The sequence below is a fragment of the Neophocaena asiaeorientalis genome, unplaced genomic scaffold (assembly GCF_003031525.2).
Source record: "Neophocaena asiaeorientalis asiaeorientalis breed wild unplaced genomic scaffold, Neophocaena_asiaeorientalis_V1.1 scaffold147, whole genome shotgun sequence".
Classification (NCBI taxonomy): Eukaryota; Metazoa; Chordata; class Mammalia; order Artiodactyla; family Phocoenidae; genus Neophocaena; species Neophocaena asiaeorientalis.
The window spans coordinates 5,981,177-6,005,662 of NW_020173758.1; the positions used below are offsets into that span (position 1 = coordinate 5,981,177).

The 24,486-nt window shown below is 35.7% G+C and overlaps 1 protein-coding gene across 5 annotated transcripts in view; it reads right to left on the reverse strand.

Moving 5' to 3' along the window:
• Positions 1–24,486, reverse strand: part of LRRC39 (leucine rich repeat containing 39) — a 37,425-nt gene that overhangs the window by 1,385 nt on the left and 11,554 nt on the right. For 3 of the 5 annotated variants that reach the window (XM_024751287.1, XM_024751286.1, XM_024751288.1), the window contains 9 exons: positions 18,145–18,217; positions 17,436–17,549; positions 12,414–12,601; positions 8,847–8,952; positions 7,526–7,682; positions 6,821–6,957; positions 3,824–3,969; positions 3,225–3,377; positions 2,147–2,283 (listed from right to left, as the gene is read on the reverse strand). In XM_024751287.1, coding sequence (XP_024607055.1) covers positions 2,147–2,283; positions 3,225–3,377; positions 3,824–3,969; positions 6,821–6,957; positions 7,526–7,682; positions 8,847–8,952; positions 12,414–12,526 — 949 coding nt within the window. In that variant the 5' untranslated portion in view covers positions 12,527–12,601; positions 17,436–17,549; positions 18,145–18,217. Of the gene's footprint in view, positions 1–2,146; positions 2,458–3,224; positions 3,378–3,823; positions 3,970–6,820; positions 6,958–7,525; positions 7,683–8,846; positions 8,953–12,413; positions 12,602–17,435; positions 17,550–18,144; positions 18,218–24,486 lie in introns of those variants that run through there. The other 2 variants (XM_024751290.1, XM_024751289.1) reach the window with 2 other exon arrangements.

A 24,486-nucleotide genomic window follows, 5' to 3' on the forward strand; every position in this document is an offset into this window, starting at 1 on the left:
ATTCCCCGCTTAAAATGGGCGTGATGAAGATAATAATAATACCTCACAAGGTTGTTATGAGCATTAAATGAAATAACACATTAAAATGCTTAGAACAGTTCTAAGTACAGAGTAAGTACTCAATAAATATTAACCGTATTTAATAGTAGTAATTCATAACAATATTTTTAATGAAATAGGCAGACTTGGTTTTATTATCTCTGTTTAAGTTGTAACCTTTTTTTCTTGCTATATGTTCTATGTCAAATATTATTAAAATAAGGTAGTTTGTTTAAATCAGCTACTCATGCCCCCAAATCAAGAGAACATAAATGAAGATAATAATACGTCGTTCAATAATTAACCTGATTTTACTCAGTTAGGCAATGCTAATTTGTGTTATACAATCTGTTTTGCTTCATTCAACAATTTATGCCCAGAAATAAAAGCTATGCTACAACAGGTATTATCTCTGTTATATTTCATAAAACATACACACACACACAATTATACTGATAGAGTCCTGTGGCCCAATGAATGTTTCTGACAATGATACCAAGTCCTATATGGGAAGATAAGGTTGTTCTTCAACATGCCAGCTGTACCAAGATTATTGTTTTCCCCAACCTTGCTTATTTCCCTTAAGATTACATGAGACAGTGAATACATGGGATATGCATTATAGCTGTTTCTCGACCTGCAGAATTTGCAGGTTCAGCAAACTCCTTGAACTTTAGATTGATCTACACAACTACCTCTTCCTGCATGTCCCACAGATATATCAAATTTACTGTTAAAACTGAAGCTCATGTTCCACTGCTACCATCAAACCAGCTTCTATATTTCATTTCCCCATCTCTGCATCACTATTCATCCAGTTGCTCTAACCAAAAACAGATTCATCCTGGACTCCTCCCTCTTCTCATCTTCAGTCATCAATTCTGTCTCCTACTTGGCTTTTATATATTTATGCTCTACTTTTCAAACCTAGGCCCCAAACTATTACAGCTTTTTTACATATCTTCCTCCAGTCTAACCTCCATGTTACTGTTTCTGTGACCTTGCTACAACAGATCTAATGACCTCTATTGGATGTTGGTAAAAGTATTTTCTCCAGCTGAAAATGCTCTCATATCTGTTTGCTCAGATTCTACCTGCTCTTTCAAAGTAACTATTTGAAGAGGTAACTAAACTCTACCTTCTAACTCAAAAATTCTTCACATTTTAGTGAATTATAAAACCATGTTTTCCATTACTATACTATTTATTTTTTTTATAAAGCTGTTTTTTTTAATTTATATTTTATTTATTTATTTTTGGCTGTGTTGGATCTTCGTTGCTACACACAGGCTTTCTCTAGTTGCAGTGAGCGGGGGCTACTCTTCCTTGCGGTGCACATGCTTCTCATTGCGATGGCTTCGCAGCATGTGGGATATTCCTGGACCAGGGATCAAACCTATGTCCCCTGCATTGGCAGGCGGATTCTTAACCACTGCGCCACCAGGGAAGTCCTATTATTTTTTTTATTAACAGAGAGTTATGCTCTTTGTCCTCTTCCCCTAATCTTGGGTTAAGTTAAAGTCATTCCTTCCTTGGTTAAAAAAACAACAAAAAAGAGGTTTTAATTCTAAATTATCAGAGATAAAAGTGATTGAAATCTATATATCAAAAACTCACATTTTAACTGTTGGCTAAAATCTATGTTCTCTTGATATTTTTCATTCCTAGGCACAGTAGCAAAATATTTTTCATTCCTAGTCAAAATATTTCTTTGTGCTATTTGTGGATTATTGTAGACGAAGAGGAAATGGCAGGGAAGGTAGTGTTCATGAGTAAACTGACATGACAAACTGATAGAATGAGGTAGTGAAGGTTTAAGAATTACATCTTCAAGCTTCAAGCTTCAAGTGCTTGACCAAAGAAGTTTATTTCCTGACTCTACTTGAAAGATTTTCAGTATCTTTACAACCTTTCTCTCCAAGCCTTTATCAAAATCGTGAACAGATTAGAATTTCACTTTTTTTTTGCTTCAACAATATTAACGAAGAAACCAGAATTTGACAAAAGGTAAGATGGAACGAAAAGTCTATAAAGGAATTTATATACATATATATGCGTTCCTCTATTAAAAAGAATTCTTAACCTGTGTTATGTACAAATCTCATACCTGCTCTCCGTGACTCCTGTATGTACGTGTGCATAAACTGAAGGCCGAATAATTCCCGTTCCTCTTCCTCATCTATGTTTTCACCGGGAGGAAGTGTTACTTCCAATTTCAGTGGGTTGTCTCGGAAGTTGACAAACCTAGCAGTTCACCAAAAAACAGTATTTTTATAGGTGCCATAGAAGTGTACATTTGTTTTCCTGGAGAAAGATCAGGTGGTAATATACTAAATTACTCTTTGTTTTTTAACTGGTTTCAGTAACTGAACATCTTGGTGAGATGTGATATATCCCAAGAATCTTTAAATTTCTTGCCTAGAAGAAAAAAATATTAGCTTTAGACAACTTATTTTCCACGCTTGTAAAAGCAACTATTAGTCCATAGCATATGTTTAATGTGGTACACTTTAACTTCCAAGAGCAACCCTAATGCATCTCAAGTATACAATTAATGCTATGAACTTAAATTTTCTGCATATTTTATAAAGCATGTCTTATTTATCATTGTATTGTCACCATCTAGTACAGGGCTTAGTAGTTGCTGAATAAGTAAATGAATGATTTTGTTATGAAAGTTGTGGGATTTGGTGTGAATTCTCACATCTTATGCTCACTGTCAGGAAATTAAGTTTTGGAAGTTATTTGAGGGAGTTCTGTTAGTAATTAACTTAGTAAAAAGTTATATTTACCTCTAACATAACTGCCTTGTCCATTTGTAGTTATTTAGGAGGAAAATAATCACTATTCTTATGGTTTTGGTTTATCGTGGATAAAACTGTATCGTGGATAAAGTTTGTTAGCAGTTATAGAGATGATTTTCAGGAAAATGTCACCAACACAGGGCATTCCTTAAAGCTGATAAATCCCAGTACAGCTTTAGTTTCAACGATTCTTTCTTGAATAATTTAGACCAGTATTATATTAATCCTATTTATAAATTATAGAATTTCAAGGTTGGAAAAGATTTTTAAATGTATTCATTTATGTGAATGAGAACTCAAATGTGTTAATAACAATTTCTTTACATTACTTTGTTCTGCAGCCAGAAAGGAACATGTCAGTTCTGTGTCTACAACTTTTACCTTAGATTGGTCATCTCTTCCATGCACACTGGAATATCTTTCAGTTTATTGTTGCTGAGAACAAGAGTACCCAGATTCTTCATATTGCTGATTGTTTCTGGCAAGCATGTTATTTTATTCCGTTGGAGCCATAATGTGTGTAGACTTTGCATTCTGAAGAATTAAGAGGTTTCTGTGATTAATCACATATAATATGAAAACCCTGGTTCTTATTAACCCAAAATTTTTTTAAATGTCATCTTGTATAACATCTCCTTTAACCAGTATACATATTGAGTTAACTGACTTCACATTACCTGATTTTAGGGAAACTATAACAAGGGAGTTAATCTCTATCTACCGTATAGCTCTCATCATGTAGTGGTAGAAATTAAATCAATGTATTCTAGAATTCTTCACTATTCTCATAGGATTTCTTGCAGAAAAACTGCTAAAATGCTATCTAATCTGAATTAGAGTCTTAAGAGGAAAATCAGAAATTATTAATATGCCCATTTAGGGCAAGGCAAGTATGCATAATGGTTAACAGCATTTAACAGTTATTTATCATAGAGAGCTTAAACACGTCTCTTGGTAGCAAAAAAAGTTATTTATGTTACCTTTCTACAGTATCAGGAAGTTGTTCAAGTCTGTTGCTTCCCATATCAAGCCACTCAAGGGCAGGCATGTTCAACACAGCAGGAGGGATTGTAGTAAAGTGGTTCATACTCAGATCAAGGTGAGTAAGCTTTAACAAGTTGCTGAGCTGAAGAGAAAGCCAAGGTTTTTCAAAATAAATGTCAACAACGTAAACTACTAGAACACCCACAATGGTAAAGAGATATGTCACATCAAGGATTGTCTACATGATGCTTGCACTTCATTTAGTCACAGCAGTCCACAACAAATTTGAGATAACAATAATGCTAAATAACCTCCAGATAAATGAAAAACTCTCTCATAGAAAGTTCATCTATTCAAAGAGAGCTTATCTTCCAAAATAACCAAGCTCCGGGGTTTATAGCACCTGCCTGGCAGAAGCTTTTTTTTTTCTTTCTGGGCGTAAATATATGTTACGTTTTCCTTGTATCTAGTAGTTGAGATTTTCTTGGGAAAACCCAAACTTCAGAATAATAGTTACTTTTGTTAACCCCCTTTCTTTGTGCCTGATGCTTTTTTTTTTTTTGCGGTACGTGGGCCTCTCACTGTTGTGGCCTCTCCCATTGCGGACCACAGGCTCCGGATGCGCAGGCTCAGCGGTCATGGCTCACGGGCCCAGCCGCTCCGCAGTATGTGGGATCTTCCCGGACCGGGGCACGAACCCGCGTCCCCTGCATCGGCAGGCGGACTCTCAACCACTGCGCCACCAGAGAAGCCCGTGCCTGATGCTTTACATAACGTTATCTCAGTCATAGAATTTACTGTTTGGTAATTCTATTTTTAAAATGAAAACGTCAATAAAACATTTATTAAGACTATATAACAACACCAGTGTGCTCAGCTTAAGAAAACAAATATATCAATATGACTGCCCTCAATGTACTTCTTCCTTCTTCCTCTTTGAAGATAACTCTATCCTGAATTTGGTATCTATTATTCCCATGCATTTTTAAATGTTTTTATTACTATGCATAAATACATGTTTTCTATATAGTTCTCTCTATATATTACTATTATGTGTATTTTTCATAAACAAAATTATCTTTATATGTATTTGAATTTTATTTAAAGATGATGATACTGTACTCATCTTTCTTTAACTTGCTTTTTTCTCTCAATATCAGTCTTTATATGTATTCACATTGATGCATATAGCTCTAGTTTATTCATCAACTTTACAAGGTGAGTACCTTTTTTCCCTTTTATGGACAAAATGGTTTAGAGAAGCCATGTGACTAGAAATGATGGAGCTATGATGTGCACTCAAGTTTTCGTGGACCTAAAGCTGCAAAATTTCTAAATTTCTCTTTCCTCTGTAGTGAAAATTTCAAAATGTAAGAATTTAGTTAACTTTTACAAAAGACTCTCCATTTAGCTAGGCAAGTTCTATGTTTTACTTCTATCTCAGGGCACATTCAGATTCATTCCACAACTTTAACACCTCAAAAAATGCACAAATGCAGTGTTTTATGGGTAATGCAAAAAAGCAGTTTTCCATTTAGTAGATGATATTTCTCTAGCTTTATAATTCGTCATGAATGAAACACTTTTCAAAACTTGTCATCAGACTTTTAAAATTTTCAAATGATTCAGAATAGTGTATAAAAAGATTGTTTTTACATTAGCATAAATTTGTTTGTGTGTTACAGTGTGTGCAAGTTAATGGCTGAGAGTTAAGTCTCCTGCTGCAGATTTCTCAGTGGGACTAGAACTCTTTGGTTTTAAAAGCTTGAAGAAATATTAAAACCATTATAATCTAAGTCTTAATTTTGCATATGTGAAAATTGAGACCTAGTTATGTAAAGTGGTGTGTTCAAGGCCTCACAGCTACTTAAAGGCCACACTTGGAAATAACTCCAGGCTCAAGATTTCAGTTCACTATTTGTTCCTGTAAAACGTATTTCTTTAAGTAAAGACATTAAGGTAAAGACAGGTTAAGAGACATGCCCAAATTCACATAGCTTTTTAGTGACAGAACCAAAGCTAGAAACAAAATCACAATAATTAAAAATTAGAAATAAAATGTTTATTGGCCCTCTTTTAGGTATAAAGAAATTGTCCCTGTGATCATGATTTTCATCATAATCAAGTGTATACATTTCACTAAACTGAACTATTATAAGATCAGACGGATATAGCTATAGAAACTATGTTTTACTTGCAAGAGCAACAATAATTGGTGCATGTTTACTGGTTTGGGGAGGAAAGTGACATTCTTACCAAGATAAAGTGGGAAAGGGGAATAGTCTTATTTTGAGTTTTACTATTTTTCTTAACTTTTATCTTGCAAAATCATTGTTTTCAAGGCAAAGCACCATGGAAATTTCCTTTGCTGATTCTAAGAGCCTTAAACATGCTTGAAAAATGATAGGAATGTCTATATCTCTATGATCAGTTTGGTCTTACCAAGAACAAGATATCATACCAAATAAAAGTTTGAGGGCTTTCCAAGCCCACTGCCTTGCTTTACTTGGTAGAGCCTAGGAAGCTAGCAGACACTTTTCCTAAACTGAAGAATTCATGTCTTTTTACTTTACCTCTATCTCAAAAGCTGATCACCTATAAAAACTAACTAATAAACAAAAGAGTTTTTCTGTCACCACATTGTGCTTTATGATAATCATTTATTCATTCAATAGGCATTAAGTAACATCTACAACCTAGGCTGTACCTTCAATTCTGGGAAGTGAAATAAGTAAGATTCTCACTCTGGCCTTCAAGGAGATCACTAATGATCTCAGTACTGTAACAATAATAGAAATAGCTTTTTATGCTAAATAAATCTTTCTCTAATTAAAAACGTGCTTTATAATAATAGGAAATGGTTTTCACTAAACATTTTCTGAAATAAAATTTATAGCATTTTTCCATTAGTGTTATTTTTAATGATCACGCAGTGGAGAAGTAAACCACCAGTAGAAGGAAAATAAAATCGTAAGTATTTATATCATCCTGACCTCTTGTGGAAGATCACATATATCTCTGTTAACAGCAAGTTCAAGTTTCTCCAATCTGGCACAGTTACTTAGTTCCTTGGGGACAGTTTTGATTTTGTTGTAACTAAGAATCAGTTCCTGAAGTCTAGTGAGCAGTCCTACGGGAAAATAATACACAGTAAAGAGCAGAGGGATATAAAATAATGTTTCCAGTTATTAAGTATTACAGCATAACTTACTTGCCCGTTTCATACTGGCAAATTCACACTTAGGCTCTTCCCTTTTCCCACTGTGTGTCTTGCCCCTTCTTCAGATAAAGAGCTGGTGATTTATCAGTGCTATAGACAAAAATATTTTTTTCATTCTGTTTTATCTATACTATATCCTGACTAGTTTTCCATTTGGGGATTTTTTTTTCCTCATTTAAGGAATTATTTCTAATTTTCTTTCTTGTCTTCAATGTGTTCCCTTCTAGGAGAAATAACCAAACCAACAATATTGTTTCCAGAATCTACACAATATTATTTCCAAAGAGACTTCTCTTGCATTGAAATCTCATCTTGAATCACCTCAGTAAATCCAGAAGCTTGAATCCCCTGGAAGCTTCAGTTTAGACTAGATGTTTAAAATTTTAAGATTCAGGACTATATAAAGATGAGATCTTTACTCCATGTATCAAAAAAAATTATCAGTGAAAAACACAGGAATAAAAGCCATTTTCCTTACCAATTCCTCGAGGTATGTCTGAAATTGTGTTTCGAGATAAATCTAACACAATAAGGTTCTGGAATCTTCCAATGAACTCAGGAATTTTCACCAAGCCAGTTCTATGAAGTTGCCATTCCTGTAGCTGATTTAGTTTTAGTAGAGAAGAAGGGAGGGTCTAAACTCAAGTAAAAAAAATGAAAGTTACTATATTACTTAAATTATTTTAGCATCATGACATACAGAAATATGACTGTAGAGATACTATTTGATTTGTAAAAGAACTTAGGAATATTTTTTCTTTAATGGGTTATATTTCCAAATACTTTGTGCTACTTCTAAATTTTAAGAACTTTCCTTTTTTGGCGGGTGCTAAACCTTCAAACCCCAATCATAATAACATAAACAGAAATAACATATTTCAGTCAATATTGCACACACATAGAGCTGTGTTCTAAAGATTCTATTTTATTAGGCTTAACTAGAATACATATGTTACTGAACATGAGAATATGGTGGCTAATTGAAATTATAGAGAAACAAAAAGATCATTCTAATCAATTCAAACTTCTCTTCCCATTCTGTTTTGAAATAGTTTAGTTTTTTTAAGCAGATTTTCTTTTAATTTAAGAATTTTAGAAGTTTCAACTATACTGAACTCTATGCCTTTTCCCTTTCAGCCTAAAGTAGCCAAAAGACAAAATACAGGAGCTAACCCCCTAGCTAAATATACTGATATGTATGAAAACAAACACTGACTCAAGGGATAGAGGGTGGCCCTTGTCAAACTTAGAGTAGGCCTAATGTAATTAAGCAACTATGTTTGTGTGTGTGTGAGAGAGAAAGAGGGAAAGAGAGAAAGAGGAGATAATGTGAATTTGGTTGTGGACCTAAGAAAAAAATTAATATACATTTCCATTTTGTGAAGTTTTAACTGAGCATTTGCTGTTTTTTTTACTTTAAGGCCAAAGCTTTATTTAAAGCACCTTCTGCTACTTTTAGTTGAGCATTTGCTTTGAAAAAGCTACACGATTTTTGTTAAGCAGATGGTCACCTTTTTACGGAAAATGAGAAATTGCTTATTAGAAGGATTAGTGGGAGAAATATTACAAATGACTTAAATTTAGGCAGAGTTAAAGCACATTGGTTGAAGTTTTGCAATAAAAAGTTGTGAAGTTACATTAATTTTCAGTTCATGTTGCCCAAATTCATTTGGTACATTATTAAAATTAGAATTCCTAACTATTCCAGACTTAAGCACATAATTTAAGAATCATTCTCTCAACTCTCCCACAAAATGCGAAATATAAAAAATCAAATATATTACTTCTATAAAGCTTACCTTCCATTCCTCATTTTCTATCTTCAAAATGACCCTTCCATCTTCCCTGGTGACCTTTTCTCTTAGCTTGGTTAAGCTCACTCGTTCTTCCCAGATTCGCACTAGCCTAGGAGACCAGGAAATCATTTTAGTTCACAGGTAATGACATAGGTAGCATTCACTTTTGTATGAAAAAGTGACCCATCAAAAACAACCATTTGGGGGCTTCCCTGGTGGCGCAGTGGTTGAGAGTCCGCCTGCCGATGCAGGGGACACGGGTTCCACGGGGGTTTTTTTTTTGTTGTTGTTGTTTTGCGGTACGCGGGCCTCTCATTGTTGTGGCCTCTCCCATTGCGCAGCACAGACTCCGGACTCACAGGCTCAGCGGCCATGGCTCACGGGCCCAGCCGCTCCGCGGCATGTGGGATCTTCCCGGACCAGGGCACGAACCCGTGTGCCCTGCATCGGCAGGCGGACTCTCAACCACTGCGCCACCAGGGAAGCCCAAGGATTTTATTTTAATGAACAGAAAACCAAATATCTCTAAAAGTATAATATTTGCTGTCTATATATGTTTGTGTTTGCAAAACATTTCTATGGAGTCTGAGTATTTTTATCCACTGCTTGTCTGAAAGTTAATTAATCTGCTAACAAGTGCACTGTGGCAATGGCTATGTGTGGCCTTCTAGACTGAACAGCTAAGCTTCCAACAGGTGTGGTTAAGTGAGACAAAATGTATACTGCTATCTATTCAATTACACCGCGTTTTATAAAAATAGAACTATTTAAACAGTAGACATAATGATTATTAATTACTTATTACTGAAATATATGTATTTCAGAGCAAGATTTAATGATGGGCAATGAAGTGTGTTATTCCCTAACGTTTAATTTCAATTAAAGAATTCATCAAGCACCCATTATATGCCAAATACTATGCTGGACATTGTGGATACAAAAAGCTCTGTCCTTAATGAGTGAGGCTAACTATTATTAAACAAGTTTATTTCCATCTCTTAAATGATTCATTAATTCTTTCTGGCTCTGTATTACTATGATCTAAGTCCAGAATGTATCACTTAATTTGGTGACCATGGGCAAGACATCTCACCTCTAAGGACCTTGCCGATAAAACATGGGGTTTGGATTAAATAATATCAAAGGTCTCTTCTAGATCTAGTATTCTATAATTCCTACACTGTTTATTTTAAGCTTGATGTTCTTTCAAAGTTTTGAACAGAAATTTTCTACCTCCTCTAAAACCCTTTTATTATAGCCTAAAGACTTTCTCCAATGTTGTTATACCAACTCTTACCCAAGTGCTTGCTTTCTTCAAGGCAGCTTGGCATCCAAAGACAGAACAATTTCTGTTTAAACTTAAGGCTTTTTGAGCTAAATCTTTAGCTTCTTTTAGCTGAGAGAAGAAGCATTAGATTACATTTTTACCCCTTGCCTGTTTTGTACAGAGAAAACTTGAAGCTGCTGAAACTAAATGATTCTTAACTAGACACATATAACAGGTGAAATTCAAGAGTTTAGAACCAACTTGTGATTTCTGATGACAGTTTTTTAAAAAGTGGATAGGATTTATAAGAGTACTCGAGTCAATAGAGAACAGAGAACAGACTTGTGGTTGCCAAGGGTGGAGTTTGGGATTAGCAGATGCAAACTAGTATATATAGGATGGATAAACAACAAGGTCCTATTGTATAGCACAGGGAACTATATTTAATAGCCTGTGATAAACCATAATGGAAAATATATATATATACACATATAACTGAGTCACTTTGCTGTACTGTAGAAATTAACACAACATTATAAATCAACTATACTTCAATAAATTTTTTTTAAAAAAGAGTACTTGAGTCAAGTTTGTCATAATTGTATAATATAAACATAATATGTGTCATAAGAGTAGTTTTACACATTTCAGTCTAGGGAAATTTAAGACCTAAGGTGAATATAAGCTTACTGAGTCACATTGCTTAGGTATGAATACAAGTGAATACCAGTTCCACATTTATTAGCCGTGTGATCTTTGACAAGTTACCTAGGCCTATCCTTCAGGTTTTCCGTCTTTAAAATGGAGAAAATAATATCACCTATGTGTGGCAGAGACTGCTTATCATTCCCCAGTATCTGTTACTCTTCTTCTTCCTCAGTAACAGATCCTCTAAATTTAACTGGGCACAAGACTTGATTTAGCCATCCTCCTTTGCAGCTAGGTATGGGTCATATGAAGCTTTGGGTAGTGAGATGTTAGCAGAAATAGTCATGTGTGCAACTTCCTGCTGGCTAGAATCAAGTACATTGGCCACAGTTGGTGTATCTATGTATTGGGGGCCATGAGGTGACTAAAGTCCATTCCTAAAGGAATGGAGACTATGCACAGTTGAGCAACAAGATAAAAGCCTGAATGTGTGACTCAGTGCAGTGCTGTGCCAGCCCTCTTCTTTGCTGGGAGAATGCCAGTTATTTCTAAGTGTTTACACTTCCTCCAAGTTACCCAAGTATAAATCTTAATTTGTCTAAACCAATCATACAATCTCATTTCCCTGGAAGGTAACTGGATTAGAGGTGTACTAATGACCCAATTCTGGCCAATGAGAAGTGAAGGAGAAGTTTGATGGAGACCTCAGAAAGGTTTTCTCATTCTTAAAGAAGATACAGAAATAAATAATTCCTGCTCTTCTGATAACATAATGATGCCTGGCTGTGATGCCTGGAAGTATACCAGTCATCCTGTGACACTGAGAGAAGCTAACCTGAGGACCAAACTGACACACTGATAAAAAGAAGCTGTCTTTAAAACTGTTGAAGCTTTGGAATTGCCTTACCTCAGGACTTCCTTATTGTTTAACCCATTTTTAGTTGAGTTTTCTGTTATTTGCTGACACAAGACCATTTTTAAAAATGAGATATAACTGACATATAACATTATATTAGTTCTAGATGTACAACATAATAGCTTGATATTTGTACATATTGCAAGACCATTTAATGTTTAGAAAGAGACCTAACAAATGATAATTGTAGGGGGCTACGTGGAATCTATGAGGAAAGGGGCTATCCTTGCAAGAGTAGTAGGATAAATTTGGAGATATCCAATGAGGAAGGTAGCTTGGTATCAATGAGGCAGAGGAAGTGAGAGCTGAACTATTTAAGTATAGCCCAAATAGAGGAATCAGGTGATCCACAGGGGCCCTGGCTGGAACTCACAGCTATTTAAATAGGTGAGAATCTACCGTACCTTCTACTGCCAGTTGTTGTTTTAGATCCTAGGGAATATAATGTTGAACAAACAATCTATGAAAAGTAGACTAAATGATACTAATCAAACTTTGATGAAGTTGAACAGACTCCTAGGACAACTACTATTTTCACTTACAGACACTTGTATTTTTTGTGGCCCCCATCACATGGCCACACTTAATTGTCAGGTGCTTCCTTTAGTTGTATTTTGGGTTTTCAGTAAACAGAAACCTCTATCAAATTCAATAATAGGCATTTAATAAATACTATTTTTAATAATGAGGATGTTATGAATTTTTGCTAATTCAAGATAATAAACATGTTATAGCATACTTTTGTTGAAATTCCTTCTCTCGCTTCAGGTCTTCATTGTATTTCTTTATTCTTTTCTCCCAAACTTCCTTTACAGCATTGACAGCCCCAGTACAAACCACATTTTCTGACATGACTTCTCCACATTGTCACAGAGTCACCAACTTCATTTTGAATAGCTGAATCACAGATGCCATCTCAGAAAGGGCCTGATTGTACCAGAGGAAAAAAAAAAAACAGTAATGTTTCAGAATGTTTACTGAGTACCACAATGATCATAATAGCTTTTTATTGAACACATTCCATGTTCCCAAAACTATTTTATGCACTTTACATGCCATATTTCACTAAATAATTCTCATAAAAATATCATGACATGGGTACTTTTATTGTCTCTAATACACATGAGAAAACCGATCCCTAAAAAAGGTGGGCAATTGGTTAAGGTCTCATCTCTAATAAGTGGCAGAGGGGGGAACTGATGCCAAGTCTACTTCCTTTGTTACTATTAATTCACAATAATGAAAAACTGCAACTGGTTTACGTGTCCAATATAAGGAAATGTTTAATAATGGATATACAAGATAAGCAGGTATCTTGGTATATCTGCTTAATCTAAATGCTATATGTACAAGCTGGAATTCAGTTAAGTGGGATATATTGGTATTGTTTTCTCTTGTGTAAAATAAATTGCAAACGGACTCATCTAACACTGAGGATTGTGATGTGAATCTCAGAAATGAGAGGAAAATAATAATAGGGGAATGGTTATGTAAATTATGGTAGATCTATTTGATGGAATGCTCTTTGTCTTACAAATAATAGTATTGATTTTTCACCAGATTATATTAGTAATAATGAAAAATTTGATTCACAATTAATTTAACTATTTTGTTCAAAATTCAAGAAGTCAAAGATGTCCACAGTTACCACTTCTATTCAACATTATACTGGAATGCAATAATGCAAGAAAATTAAATAGAAAGGTATAAAGTTTGGAAAGGAAAAAGTGAAATTTGCAACAGCATAGGAAAAAAGGTACTCTCATGCACTACAGGTGACAGTATATATTGTTATATTCTCTATGGAGAGAATTTTAGTAATATCTATCAAACTTACAGAGCCACATTCACACTCATAAGAATATATACTGTAAATATTTTCAATTGTAAAATGACATATTACAAAGTTGTTCACTATGGTGTTTTTCATAACAGCAAAAGATTGGAAACAACATAACTTTCCACCAATAAATTATAGTACATGCATATCACGGGAAATTATATAGCTCCATAAAGAAGGAAAAGCATTTTATATATTGATATACCATGATCTCCAAACTGTATGACTATGACAGTTTATTGTCCATTCTAATTAACATGGATACTTGGGTCCCAGATTTTTGCTATTACGAGTAACACTGTTTCTAAAATTCCTGTTCTTATCTTCTTGTTGCTCAAGTGGTATTATTCCTATTGTGTATATACCCAGGAGTAGAATTGCTAGATCACTGTGTATGTGACTGTTCAAATTTTTAAGATAGAGCCCAATTGTTTTCCAAAATGATTATGCCCATTTATACTCTTACTACAACTGTATAAGTGTCCCCACTGATGTATATCCTCACCAATACACTACTATATAAAATGATATCTCATCATGGGTATCATTTACGCTTTCCTGATTAATAAATGTTCCAGGCTAATAAACAAAGATTGTCCAGTTGAATAAAAGACAAAATCCTGTGTATTGTTTACAAAAGGCACACCTAAAACATAAAGATAGAAAAAAATGGAAATACAAAAAAGAAAAAGATCACTCCTAGGTTTATACTCAAGAGAAATGAAAATTTATGTTCACACAAAAACGTGTACATGAATGTTGATAGTAGCATTATTCTTAAGAGCCCTAAAGTGGAAAACAAATGGCTATTAACTAACGAATGGACAAACAAAATGTGTGTATCCGTACAATGGAATGTTATTCTGGCATAAAAAGGAACAAAGCACTGATACATGCTACATCATGGAGAAATTTTGAGTAAAATTATGCTGATAGAAACCAGACACAAAATACCACAAATTGTATAATCCCATTTATATGAAATGTCCAGAATAGGCAAATCCATGAAGAAAGAAAATAGATTAGTGATAACCAGCGGCTTTGCAGAGGGGGAAATAGAAGTGATTGCTAAGGGTAGGAATTTTCTTTTTTGAATGATGAAAATCAACTTTTTGAAAAAAATCAACCTATGGAAAAGCAAAGACTTATTTATGGCTAAAAACCAGAATGTAATAAATGTGGTACATCTTGAAAATATAAAAATAAAAGTACTTTTAATAGAATGTGGAAGAAGGAAATGGGGAAGTAGAGGGTAGGGGAGTCAAGAGATACTGTCTATACTTTATGGAACAAGAAATAGAGATTTAAGTTATAAGGCAATCAAAAGAAATTAAAATAGGGATATAACTCTATGGGGGTGCAAGTGAATTTAAGCATCATCTTTCATAATGAAACTCCATAGATAATGTCTAAAGCTGAGAAGACACAGCATAACTGCCTTTGGAAAAAAAATGTATTATGGAGATAACCACTGAAAACTAATCCTGAAATAGTTAAAATGGTTACTTCACGACAAAGGAGGCAAGAACAATGGAGAAAAGACAGCCTCTTCAATAAGTGGTGCTGGGAAAACTGGACAGCTACATGTAAAAGAATGAAATTAGAACACTCCTTAACATCATACACAAAAATAAACTCCAAAAGGATTAAAGACAAATGTAAGACCAGACACTATAAAACTCTTAGAGGAAAACATAGGAAAAAACACTCTTTGACATAAACCACAACAAGATCTTTTTTGACCCACCTCCTAGAGTAACAGAAATAAAAACAAAAATAAATAAATGGGACTTAATTAAACTTAAAAGCTTTTGCACAGCAAAGGAAACCATAAACAAGACAAAAAGACAACCCTCAGAATGGGAGAAAATATTTGCAAATGAAACAACAAAGGATTAATCTCCAAAATATACAAGCAGCTCATGGAGTTCAATATCAAAACAACAAACAATACAGTTAAAAAATGGGTGGGGGCTTCCCTGGTGGCGCAGTGGTTGAGAGTCTGCCTGCTGATGCAGGGGACACGGGTTCGTGCCCCGGTCCGGGAAGATCCCATATGCCGCGGAGCGGCTGGGTCCGTGAGCCATGGCTGCTGAGCCTGCGCATCCAAAGGCACATGAAAAGATACTTAACATCACTATTACAGAAATGCAAATCAAAACAATGAAGTATCACCTTACGCCAGTCTGAATGGCCATTATCAAAAAATCTAGAAACAATAAATGCTGGGAAGGATGTGGTGAAAAGGGAACCCTCCTGCACTGTTTGTGGGAAGGTAAATCGATACAGCCATTGTGCAGAACAGTATGGAGGTTCCTTAAAAAACTAAAAATAGAATTACCATATGACCCAGCAATCCCACTACCGGGCATATACCCTGAGAAAACCATAGTTCAAAAAGAAACATGTACCACAATGTTCATTGCAGCACTATTTACAATAGCCAGGACATGGAAGCAACCTAAGTGTCCATCGACAGATGAATGGATAAAGAAGATGTAGCACATATATACAATGGAATATTATTCAGTTATAAAAAGAAACGAAATTGAGGTATTTGGAGTGAGGTGGATGGACCTAGAGGCTGTCATACAGAGTGAAGTAAGTCAGAAGGAGAAAAACAAATACCGTATGCTAACACACATATATGGAATTAAAAAAAAAAAGGTATTGATGAACCTAGGGGCAGGACAGGAATAAAGAGGCAGACATAGAAAATGGACTTGAGGACACGGGGTGGGAGGGTAAAGCTGGGGCAAAGTGAGAGTAGCATCGACATATATACACTACTGAATGTAAAATAGTTGGCTGGTGGGAAGCAGCAGCGTAGCACAGGGAGATCGGCTCTGTGCTCTGCGATGACCTAGAGGGGTAGAATAGAGAGGAGGCGACGGAGACTCAAGAGGGATGGGATATGGAGACACGTGTATGCATATGGCTGAGTCGCTTTGTTGTGCAACAGAAACTAACAGTATTGTGAAGCAATTATACTCCAATAAAGATCTATTTTAAAAAATGGTTACTTCTAGGGTGATAGAAATGGGGTGGATAATACTGCTTTTCATTATTAATCTCTAAATTACTGATTTCTTTAAACTAAAAGTATGCAGTGTGTGTGTGAGAGAAGGACAGAGACAGAGAGAGGGAGAAAAATGTGTTGATATTACAGAGGGAAAAAGTTTAATGTTTCAGGATGAATGTATAAGTGCCAATATGCAGAAAATTATTAGGAGGAGGTCCTTATTTTAAGCAATGCATGCGGAATTTAAACAGGAACAGATCTGCAAGATCTTTTTGCCATCAAGAAACCTTGGGATATTTATGCTAATAATCCAACCCCCTGTCCAGTTACAATTTATTATCTCAGATGTCAGCAGGTTTGAAGTAGTTATTTATCAAATAATAAAGTTTAAAATCTCAAGTATCTACATGTAAATGTGTATTTTACTGGACATATGTAACTATTCATGTGCTCATCCATGTCCTCGCTTGCCGTTTAACTTTGGTCAACCATCTGTTTTTCTGTAATAGCGACCAATGCCCCTTTGAGGAAAACAAGTCAGTAGTGATATGTGTGTCTGCCTTCAGCATGGGATTGTGTTCTCTACCTTGATTACCACAACAGAAAAGCACATCGCGTGGCAGTGAAGTAGGCATGGCTGTGACATGACTCAGGAGTCAGCTTCCCAGAGTCAAAAGAAAACAAAAGAAATACAATCTCAGAAGAAATACTTCTTGACTTCTGGGGAAATCAATCTTCCTGAGGAGGACAACTACATGAATGACTATGAACCTCCAAGAGACTTTTAAATTCAATTCCTTTAGTTGTACATTCCAGCAAATACTGACATAGTATAAACATCAACAGCAATTTATTTATATGTCAAGAGTGGGAAAAAAATGTTTTTGAAAAATACTTACCACAGTCGGTAGATGCAAACGCTGACATGCCCAAAGTTAGCGCATCAGCTAGGAGTGGATTGCTGGGAGAATTGTTTTCAGTGTGACTCCGAATGATTAAAATCCTCAGTCAGACTGTAACCAAGTGAAATGTAATGTCAGCCTAGTTCTAATTTTAGTTCATGGTCAAAGCTGAGAATAGCAAAAATCACATGGAGCTTCTGCACAAAGGATCAGCTGATAAAGTATGTGAGTGCATTCCGTACACTGCAAAATGCTGCACTGCAGGTATTATAAAACCATTAGGTGTAACTATTTCTAAGCTCCTGCAAAATAATTCCTATTGAAAGTCCTTCCACTTTTCATGATTTATACCTTTTGAGTATTTAATAGAATTTAATGAATCTGTTCCAAGCAAAGAAATTGAGAAATACACAGATGTATGGCATAACAAAAACCCTACCTAGTAAGCCATAGATATTTAAATATTTAAAGTTTCAACTGCTTCAGAAAAAAAGAAAAATGAAGGTGTGGAGAAATTCAGGTAACAGATGAGCCCCAAGCTTCTGCTGCACCCAAGTTTCAGATTTAATTATCTCTTAATTCTCATCTCTTCAGACTTCAAAAATAGGAGTTAATTCCAAGTTCTTTAAAAATACATGTATTTATTTTTTGAGTTGGTAATAAATGAACATGGAACAGAATTCAAAAGATGATGAACACTTCTCACCTCCAGCCATTAAGTTCTCTTCTCTGAAGGCAACCACTATGGACAGTTACTTGTGCGCCCTTCCAATGATGGTCTGTGAATTTACAAGCATGAATACGTCTATATTCTTTAAAAGCGCACACACATGCTGGTATGCACACACACACAAATGTTAGCATACTATATACATTGTTCTATACCATGTTTTCTTACTCAGAATATCTTGAAAATTGTTTTACATTAGCATATTTAGAGTTACATCCTTCTTTTTAATGCCTACATAGCATTTTGGTGTGTTGGTTGGTCATCATTTGTTTAGTCACTTGGACACTTCCAACAACCTCAGTGCTTTTAAATGCCTGATTATTCCATAGAAATTCTCTAATGCTTCTATAGTGAATAAGCTCAGAGAGGTTGCTCAAGATTACAGAAAGAGTAAAGAAGGTCACAGAACCTAAGCTCTAGTCTCCCAGTCCAGAGAGTTTGCACCATCCCCCATGTGGCTGCGTTGAATATGTTCATAAGTCAACACTGAAGTTCAGGGAGGAGTTTTGTTTCCATTTAAAAGACGACTAGGGCTTCCGTGGTGGTGCAGTGGTTGAGAGTCCGCCTGCCGAATGCAGGGGACACGGGTTCGTGCCCTGGTCCGGGAAGATCCCACGTGCCTCGGAACGGCTGGTCCCGTGAGCCGTGGCCGCTGAGCCTGCGCGTCTGGAGCCTGTGCTCCACAACGGGAGAGGCCACAACAGTGAAAGGCCCGTGTACCGCAAAAACAAACAAAGACTAAATTGTCCCTGTGGAAACAATTTAGATTTATTTCTGCCTTTGGCATTGTCTACAATTAAATTTTAATTTGACAATGTTTATAGAAAACCCATAAATTTCAAAGCTTCTCTCTCCTTCTCTTATCTAGCCTCTTATTTTCCATACTCAGATCTAAGAGTCAACACTGCCAGAAGGGAGACCAGTTGAGAAGTTGTTAAAGTGATCTACACTAGAGAAATGGCAGGGAGAGTGGGGAAAAGTGAACAGATTTATGAGCTATTTATGAAGGAGATACAGTTTTAGTGATTTGAGGACAATAGGGGATTAGAGAGAAAGAAGAGATAAGGCGTGTATAGTGAATATCTGTCATTCATGGCTGCCCCAAATCTTGCGAACACCTTCTCCATAGTTTGATAACCCCCTCATTGTGAATCCCACTTTACCAAGATAGAATTAAGGGAAAAAAATCCCAGTCTCCCTTGTTACTGGATTAGGGAATGTGACTGAGCTTCTGTTAATCATATACTTTGATTTAGACGCAAAGAATGCGAGGAAAGAGGCTGGGTGACTGCAGTCCAGTTTTGCTGGTATGCGTACAGCAGACAATATATTCAGGGCTCAGTTTTGGCAGCAAGAGTTTCCTGACCACAGTAGACACAGCTAGCTCTGGAGACAGCCTCAGCAGCACCCTTTCTAGGCCAGTTCTGTAATGTAGCTCCAGGAATTGTTTTGTGAACTAATATCCCTTCCTTAAACTTGCTAGGGAGAATTCTGTTATCTGCATCTGAGAAAATGACACAACAAGTATTTTAACGGTTTCGTGTTATGTTTCCAAAAATATTCTTACATTGCTATTTCTTCATATACCGATTTCAGAATCACCTATTGACTTTGTACCACGAAAGATGAAAATTCTGTGGTCTCAAACCACCCACTCATTATCCTATATCTCTCCTCCTCCTGTCCTCACAATCTAGTTCTATCACAATTTTTGTTAAATCAGTAGTATTCATTATTATTATGAAAATATTATTCATAGATGAACTAAATAGTGGATATGATTACATTCCTTTGCTTTGGAACTTTGTTTTTTCTGGAGTTAAGTGTACTTTTTTAACTTGCTTAATTTTCTGTGTACCTATTACTATATCTTTATATACTTGAATATCCCAGCTCCTACTTGTACCTTGGACAAGTTATTTCTCTGTGCCTCAGTTCTTTATTGGTAAAACGTAGATAAAAATTTGGGCTTCTCATGGGCTTTTGTATTAAGTGAGTTAACATATGAAAGAGCTTGGACAATGCCTGAATGTAATAAGTACTCAGTGAGGGTTTGTTATTATTTCCACCCTCCAGTAGTGGAGCCAGGAGAAGGGAGGAGCTGGGTGTGGATTTGAGTGCCATATGATCATAAGAAGATTGGCTAAGTCTAAAGGCATTTTCTCCTGTGACTGAGATGAAATTAAGGAGAAGAAACCTTTACAGTGGAGGGGAGATAAACGAGCTCGTCTAAGTAGCGTCACTCTTCACACAAAGTAAGTATCTCATTTTACATTGTTGCACACATTGGTTTATCCTTTCCTGTCATTGTGTGTTTCCAGCTGCTGGGTGCCCAGGTTTGCATTCTGAGGTCCCTCAGGGATATATTTCACTGGAATCTATGGCCCTGACTGCATTCAATTGCAATGCTTGTGTTTAGACAAAGAAAACAAATCTAGAAGAGGGCCAAGTGGGATGGCCAGGTGAGAGAGGGAATAAAAGCACATTAAAAATATAACGTCATCCGAAAGAACTCAAAGCAGGACTCGAAGAGATATTTGTACACCCCATGTTCATCACAGCAATATTCACAATATCCAAGAAGTGGAAGCAACACACGTATCCACTGACAGATGACTGGATAAAGAAATTGTGGTGTGTACCTACAACAGAATATCACACGCTACAATATGGATGAAACTTGAGAACATTATGCTAAATGAAAAATTTTTAAAAGTCACGAGAGAACAAATTATATATCATTCTACTCACATGAAGTACCTAGAGTAGTCAAAGTCACAAAAACAGAAAGTAGAAAGGTGGTTAATAATATGAGGAAATGTTCATGATACCAGTTACAAGAAAGAAAAGGTTACAGACTTTTTGTTCTATTCAGGTATTCACTTGATTGGATGAGTCCTACCCACACGAAGGGGTGAAATTCGCTTTACTCTGTCTACCTATTCAAATGTTAATATCATCCAGAAACACCGTCACAGACATACCCAGAATAATGTTTGACAAATGTCTGGGCATCCAGTGGCCCAGCCAAGTTGACACAGAAATTAGCCATCACAGTAGGCATCCCTATTGTATGCACAAAAAATCCAAGGTTTAGAGAGAGTAAGGGACTTGTCAAAGACACAGCTGGAAAATAGCTGAGCTAAATTCCAACTCAAAGGCATCTGGCCCCCAAACCTTTATCATTGGGCTATTCTGCTTCCTCTTAAAAATAAGTTTATGGAAGTTACACAGAATTATATTTGTAGATAGACACAATATCAAAGCAATTTTTTTATTACTGCTTAATTTGTCTATTGAGAGGCAGTGAATGAAGATGGGAGAACAAATGTAAAAGTAACAGGGATCTGAGAATAGTTCATGCTACCTCGTTCTATTTCCTTTTCACCCTATTCCACCATAACCTGTGTTAATAAATGCAGAAATTTAGAGAAAGATTGTAATGTTTTTAAACACATAACACCAAGTAAAGCAGTTATTACCTTGTTTTTTTTAAATTGATTTTATGAACCTAGAGTGTCTTCTTTTACAAAGTATAATAAAACAATAGGATTAATAGTTGTTTAGTCAAACTTCTTCCCACAAATTCTGACAAGATTACAGTACTATAAGTAATCATATCAAGCATACAAGCCTCTATTTTGTGTGTGACCCATTCATTCAAATAAGAACAGGAGAAAATAATGGAACACAGGGGAAAATGGAAAATAAGAGTGTATTACCTTGGGATTTTTATTTTTATTATTAATTAATTAATTAATTAATTTTTGGCCGCGTTGGGTCTTCATTGCTGTGTGCGGGCTTTCTCTAGTTGTGGCGAGCGGGGGCTACTCTTCGTTGCGGTGTGCAGGCTTCTCATTGCGGTGACTTCTCGTTGCTGAGCACAGGCTCTAGGCGTGCGGGCTTCAGTAGTTGTGGCACCGGGCATATTTGCTCCACAGCATGTGGGACCTTCCTGGACCAGGGCCCAAACCCGTTTCCCCTGCATTGGCAGGCGGATTCTTAATCACTGCACCACCAGGGAAGTCCCTACCTTGGGATTTTGATCTGTAATGCTCTTTTTATGACTCCCTAGAGTCCTTTAATAAAACAAGTAAACTATTAGCAATTTGTCAGAATGCAAGGCTTTGAAACAGAAACACCATATAACTCTGGAGAACAAAGAAAAATAAATATGTGAGACTTACCCTCATTTATCAGATCAATAATTTTTCAATGTTAAAAATTCTATCTTGCAAAGATAGAATTTGAAGGCTCTATAATTGCACTTCAAATATTTGAAAGACAAACAAGAATACTTTAAAAACTGATTTGTTCAGCTCTAGAACTTTCTGGAACACTGATATTCTTTAATGTGGAAATGTTCCAGTAAAAAAGGTTGGGTGAATGTGTGTGTGTGTACCCAAAGTCCTAAATAACAGATCACATACCTGCCCAATATTAGGGAGTCAACTCTTCTCCATATTTTGATACTTATATTAGAAAGTTATAGCTACAAACTAACTTATTCCACTTTGTCTGACAAAACAGCTATTTCCTCCTGAGATGGTAGGAAATACCGTTAGGCACCAAATGTCTTTCCCCTGGAGCTCCGGCTCTCGGATTCTAGCCAGTCTCAAATGACTTCTGCCACATTACTCCATAGAGTTGCAATGTTTTAATAACTTTAATAGTGAAGTTACTAAAATGGCTGAGAAGAGTATTTCATTTTAAATGTTAATTATTTCATTTTCCCTATTATTAAGTGTTTTGTAACAAAAAGTTAATGTATTTCAGCAGGCATGTACTTAAAATGTACTTCTGGAGGGCTTCCCTGGTGGCGCAGTGGTTGAGCGTCTGCCTGCCGATGCAGGGGACATGGGATGACCTTGAGACTTTTGTGCTGGTTGTCATTTTTGATAGATACACACACACACACATCATTTCCCTAAACCAATCAACGGTGGAGACACAAGAAAATATTACATGAAAACCATTTATTCTATAGCCTACCGGTGATGGGCCAAAAATTAGAAGGTCATGGAAATGATTTAATCTTCATCTGTGAAAAGTATGCTGTGAATCCAGGTAACAAATATGTCATTTAGCCAACAAAATACAAGTGAACAAAACATAATTTCTCTTATGAATGAAGTGGTTGCCATATTTTTTCCCTTAAACTGTCTTTCTTATGTAAAGATGATTCTCACATGAAATATAGAACCTAGGCAATAGTACTCAATATTATGCAACTTCCTTGGGCAATTTAAACCTAAAATCAGATGAACACAAAATAAAAGCCATTATAATCTTGCTTTGAAAGAAAAAAAAAATAGAAAAAACGATACCCCTTCCAAATATTGACACAAAAATTGCACTGGCTTCCTATATGTTGAATATTTTTACCTCATAAAAAAATCGAAAAGATATTCTTCTGCTTTTATTTTTATGCAATGCTTTTTAGTTCTATGGAAATAAAAGTTACACTAAATTTTAAACTTTCACTGGATAATTTTGTATGAATTACATAATACTTTGTTTCCAGGATATTGACCCAACTTTTGAGATATTGTATACATTTCAAAGGGGAACTACAAAAATTATTTTTTCATATGTCCACAAATACCATGCAGAACCTTTAATAGCTAATAAAGATAGAAACTATGAGAATTTTTATTGTATTTAGAAAGTATTATAAACTGAAAAGAAACATCTTATGGAAATAATGCCATTTTATTGAAACTGGAACACACTGCATTTATATATCAATATTTTTAATATTCACAAACTTATTTGGGAAACTAGGGCAGTAAATGACAGTGGCGGTTTTAAAAAATTATGCCATGTCTCTGACAATTTGTCCTGCTCTGTCCAAGGGACACTTGAACCAACGGGGCCCTTCTAATCAATCTTGTGTCAGAAACACAATAAGACTAAGGCCAGGTTCTGGTGCAATTTGTGAGCCTTTGGCTTGCAGAGTTGTTAGTCGGATGGCTTAGCCTGTGGATTCCTCTCCGTCACATTTGAATATCTAATGTTTCAAATTGTTAGTCATGTTCAGATTTATATTCACGTCTGCAGTTTCCAATTACTTACTTAGACCTGCCATCAACTTAGTTAACTTGCCTTGGTTACTGCACTCTGAACTCTGGCTGCATTTTTCAAGGAAATTAAACTGCTAAGTTTTTCCAGATAATTGCACTCTGTACAGGCTTTATAACTTTTTTTTTTTTACTTTCCTTTTCACCATATTTTTAGAACGATCTACCACATATTAGAAGCTTCTTGCAGCAAACTGGAAGTTAAATAGTTTACTGCAAGTTTAACCCGGTCTGATGG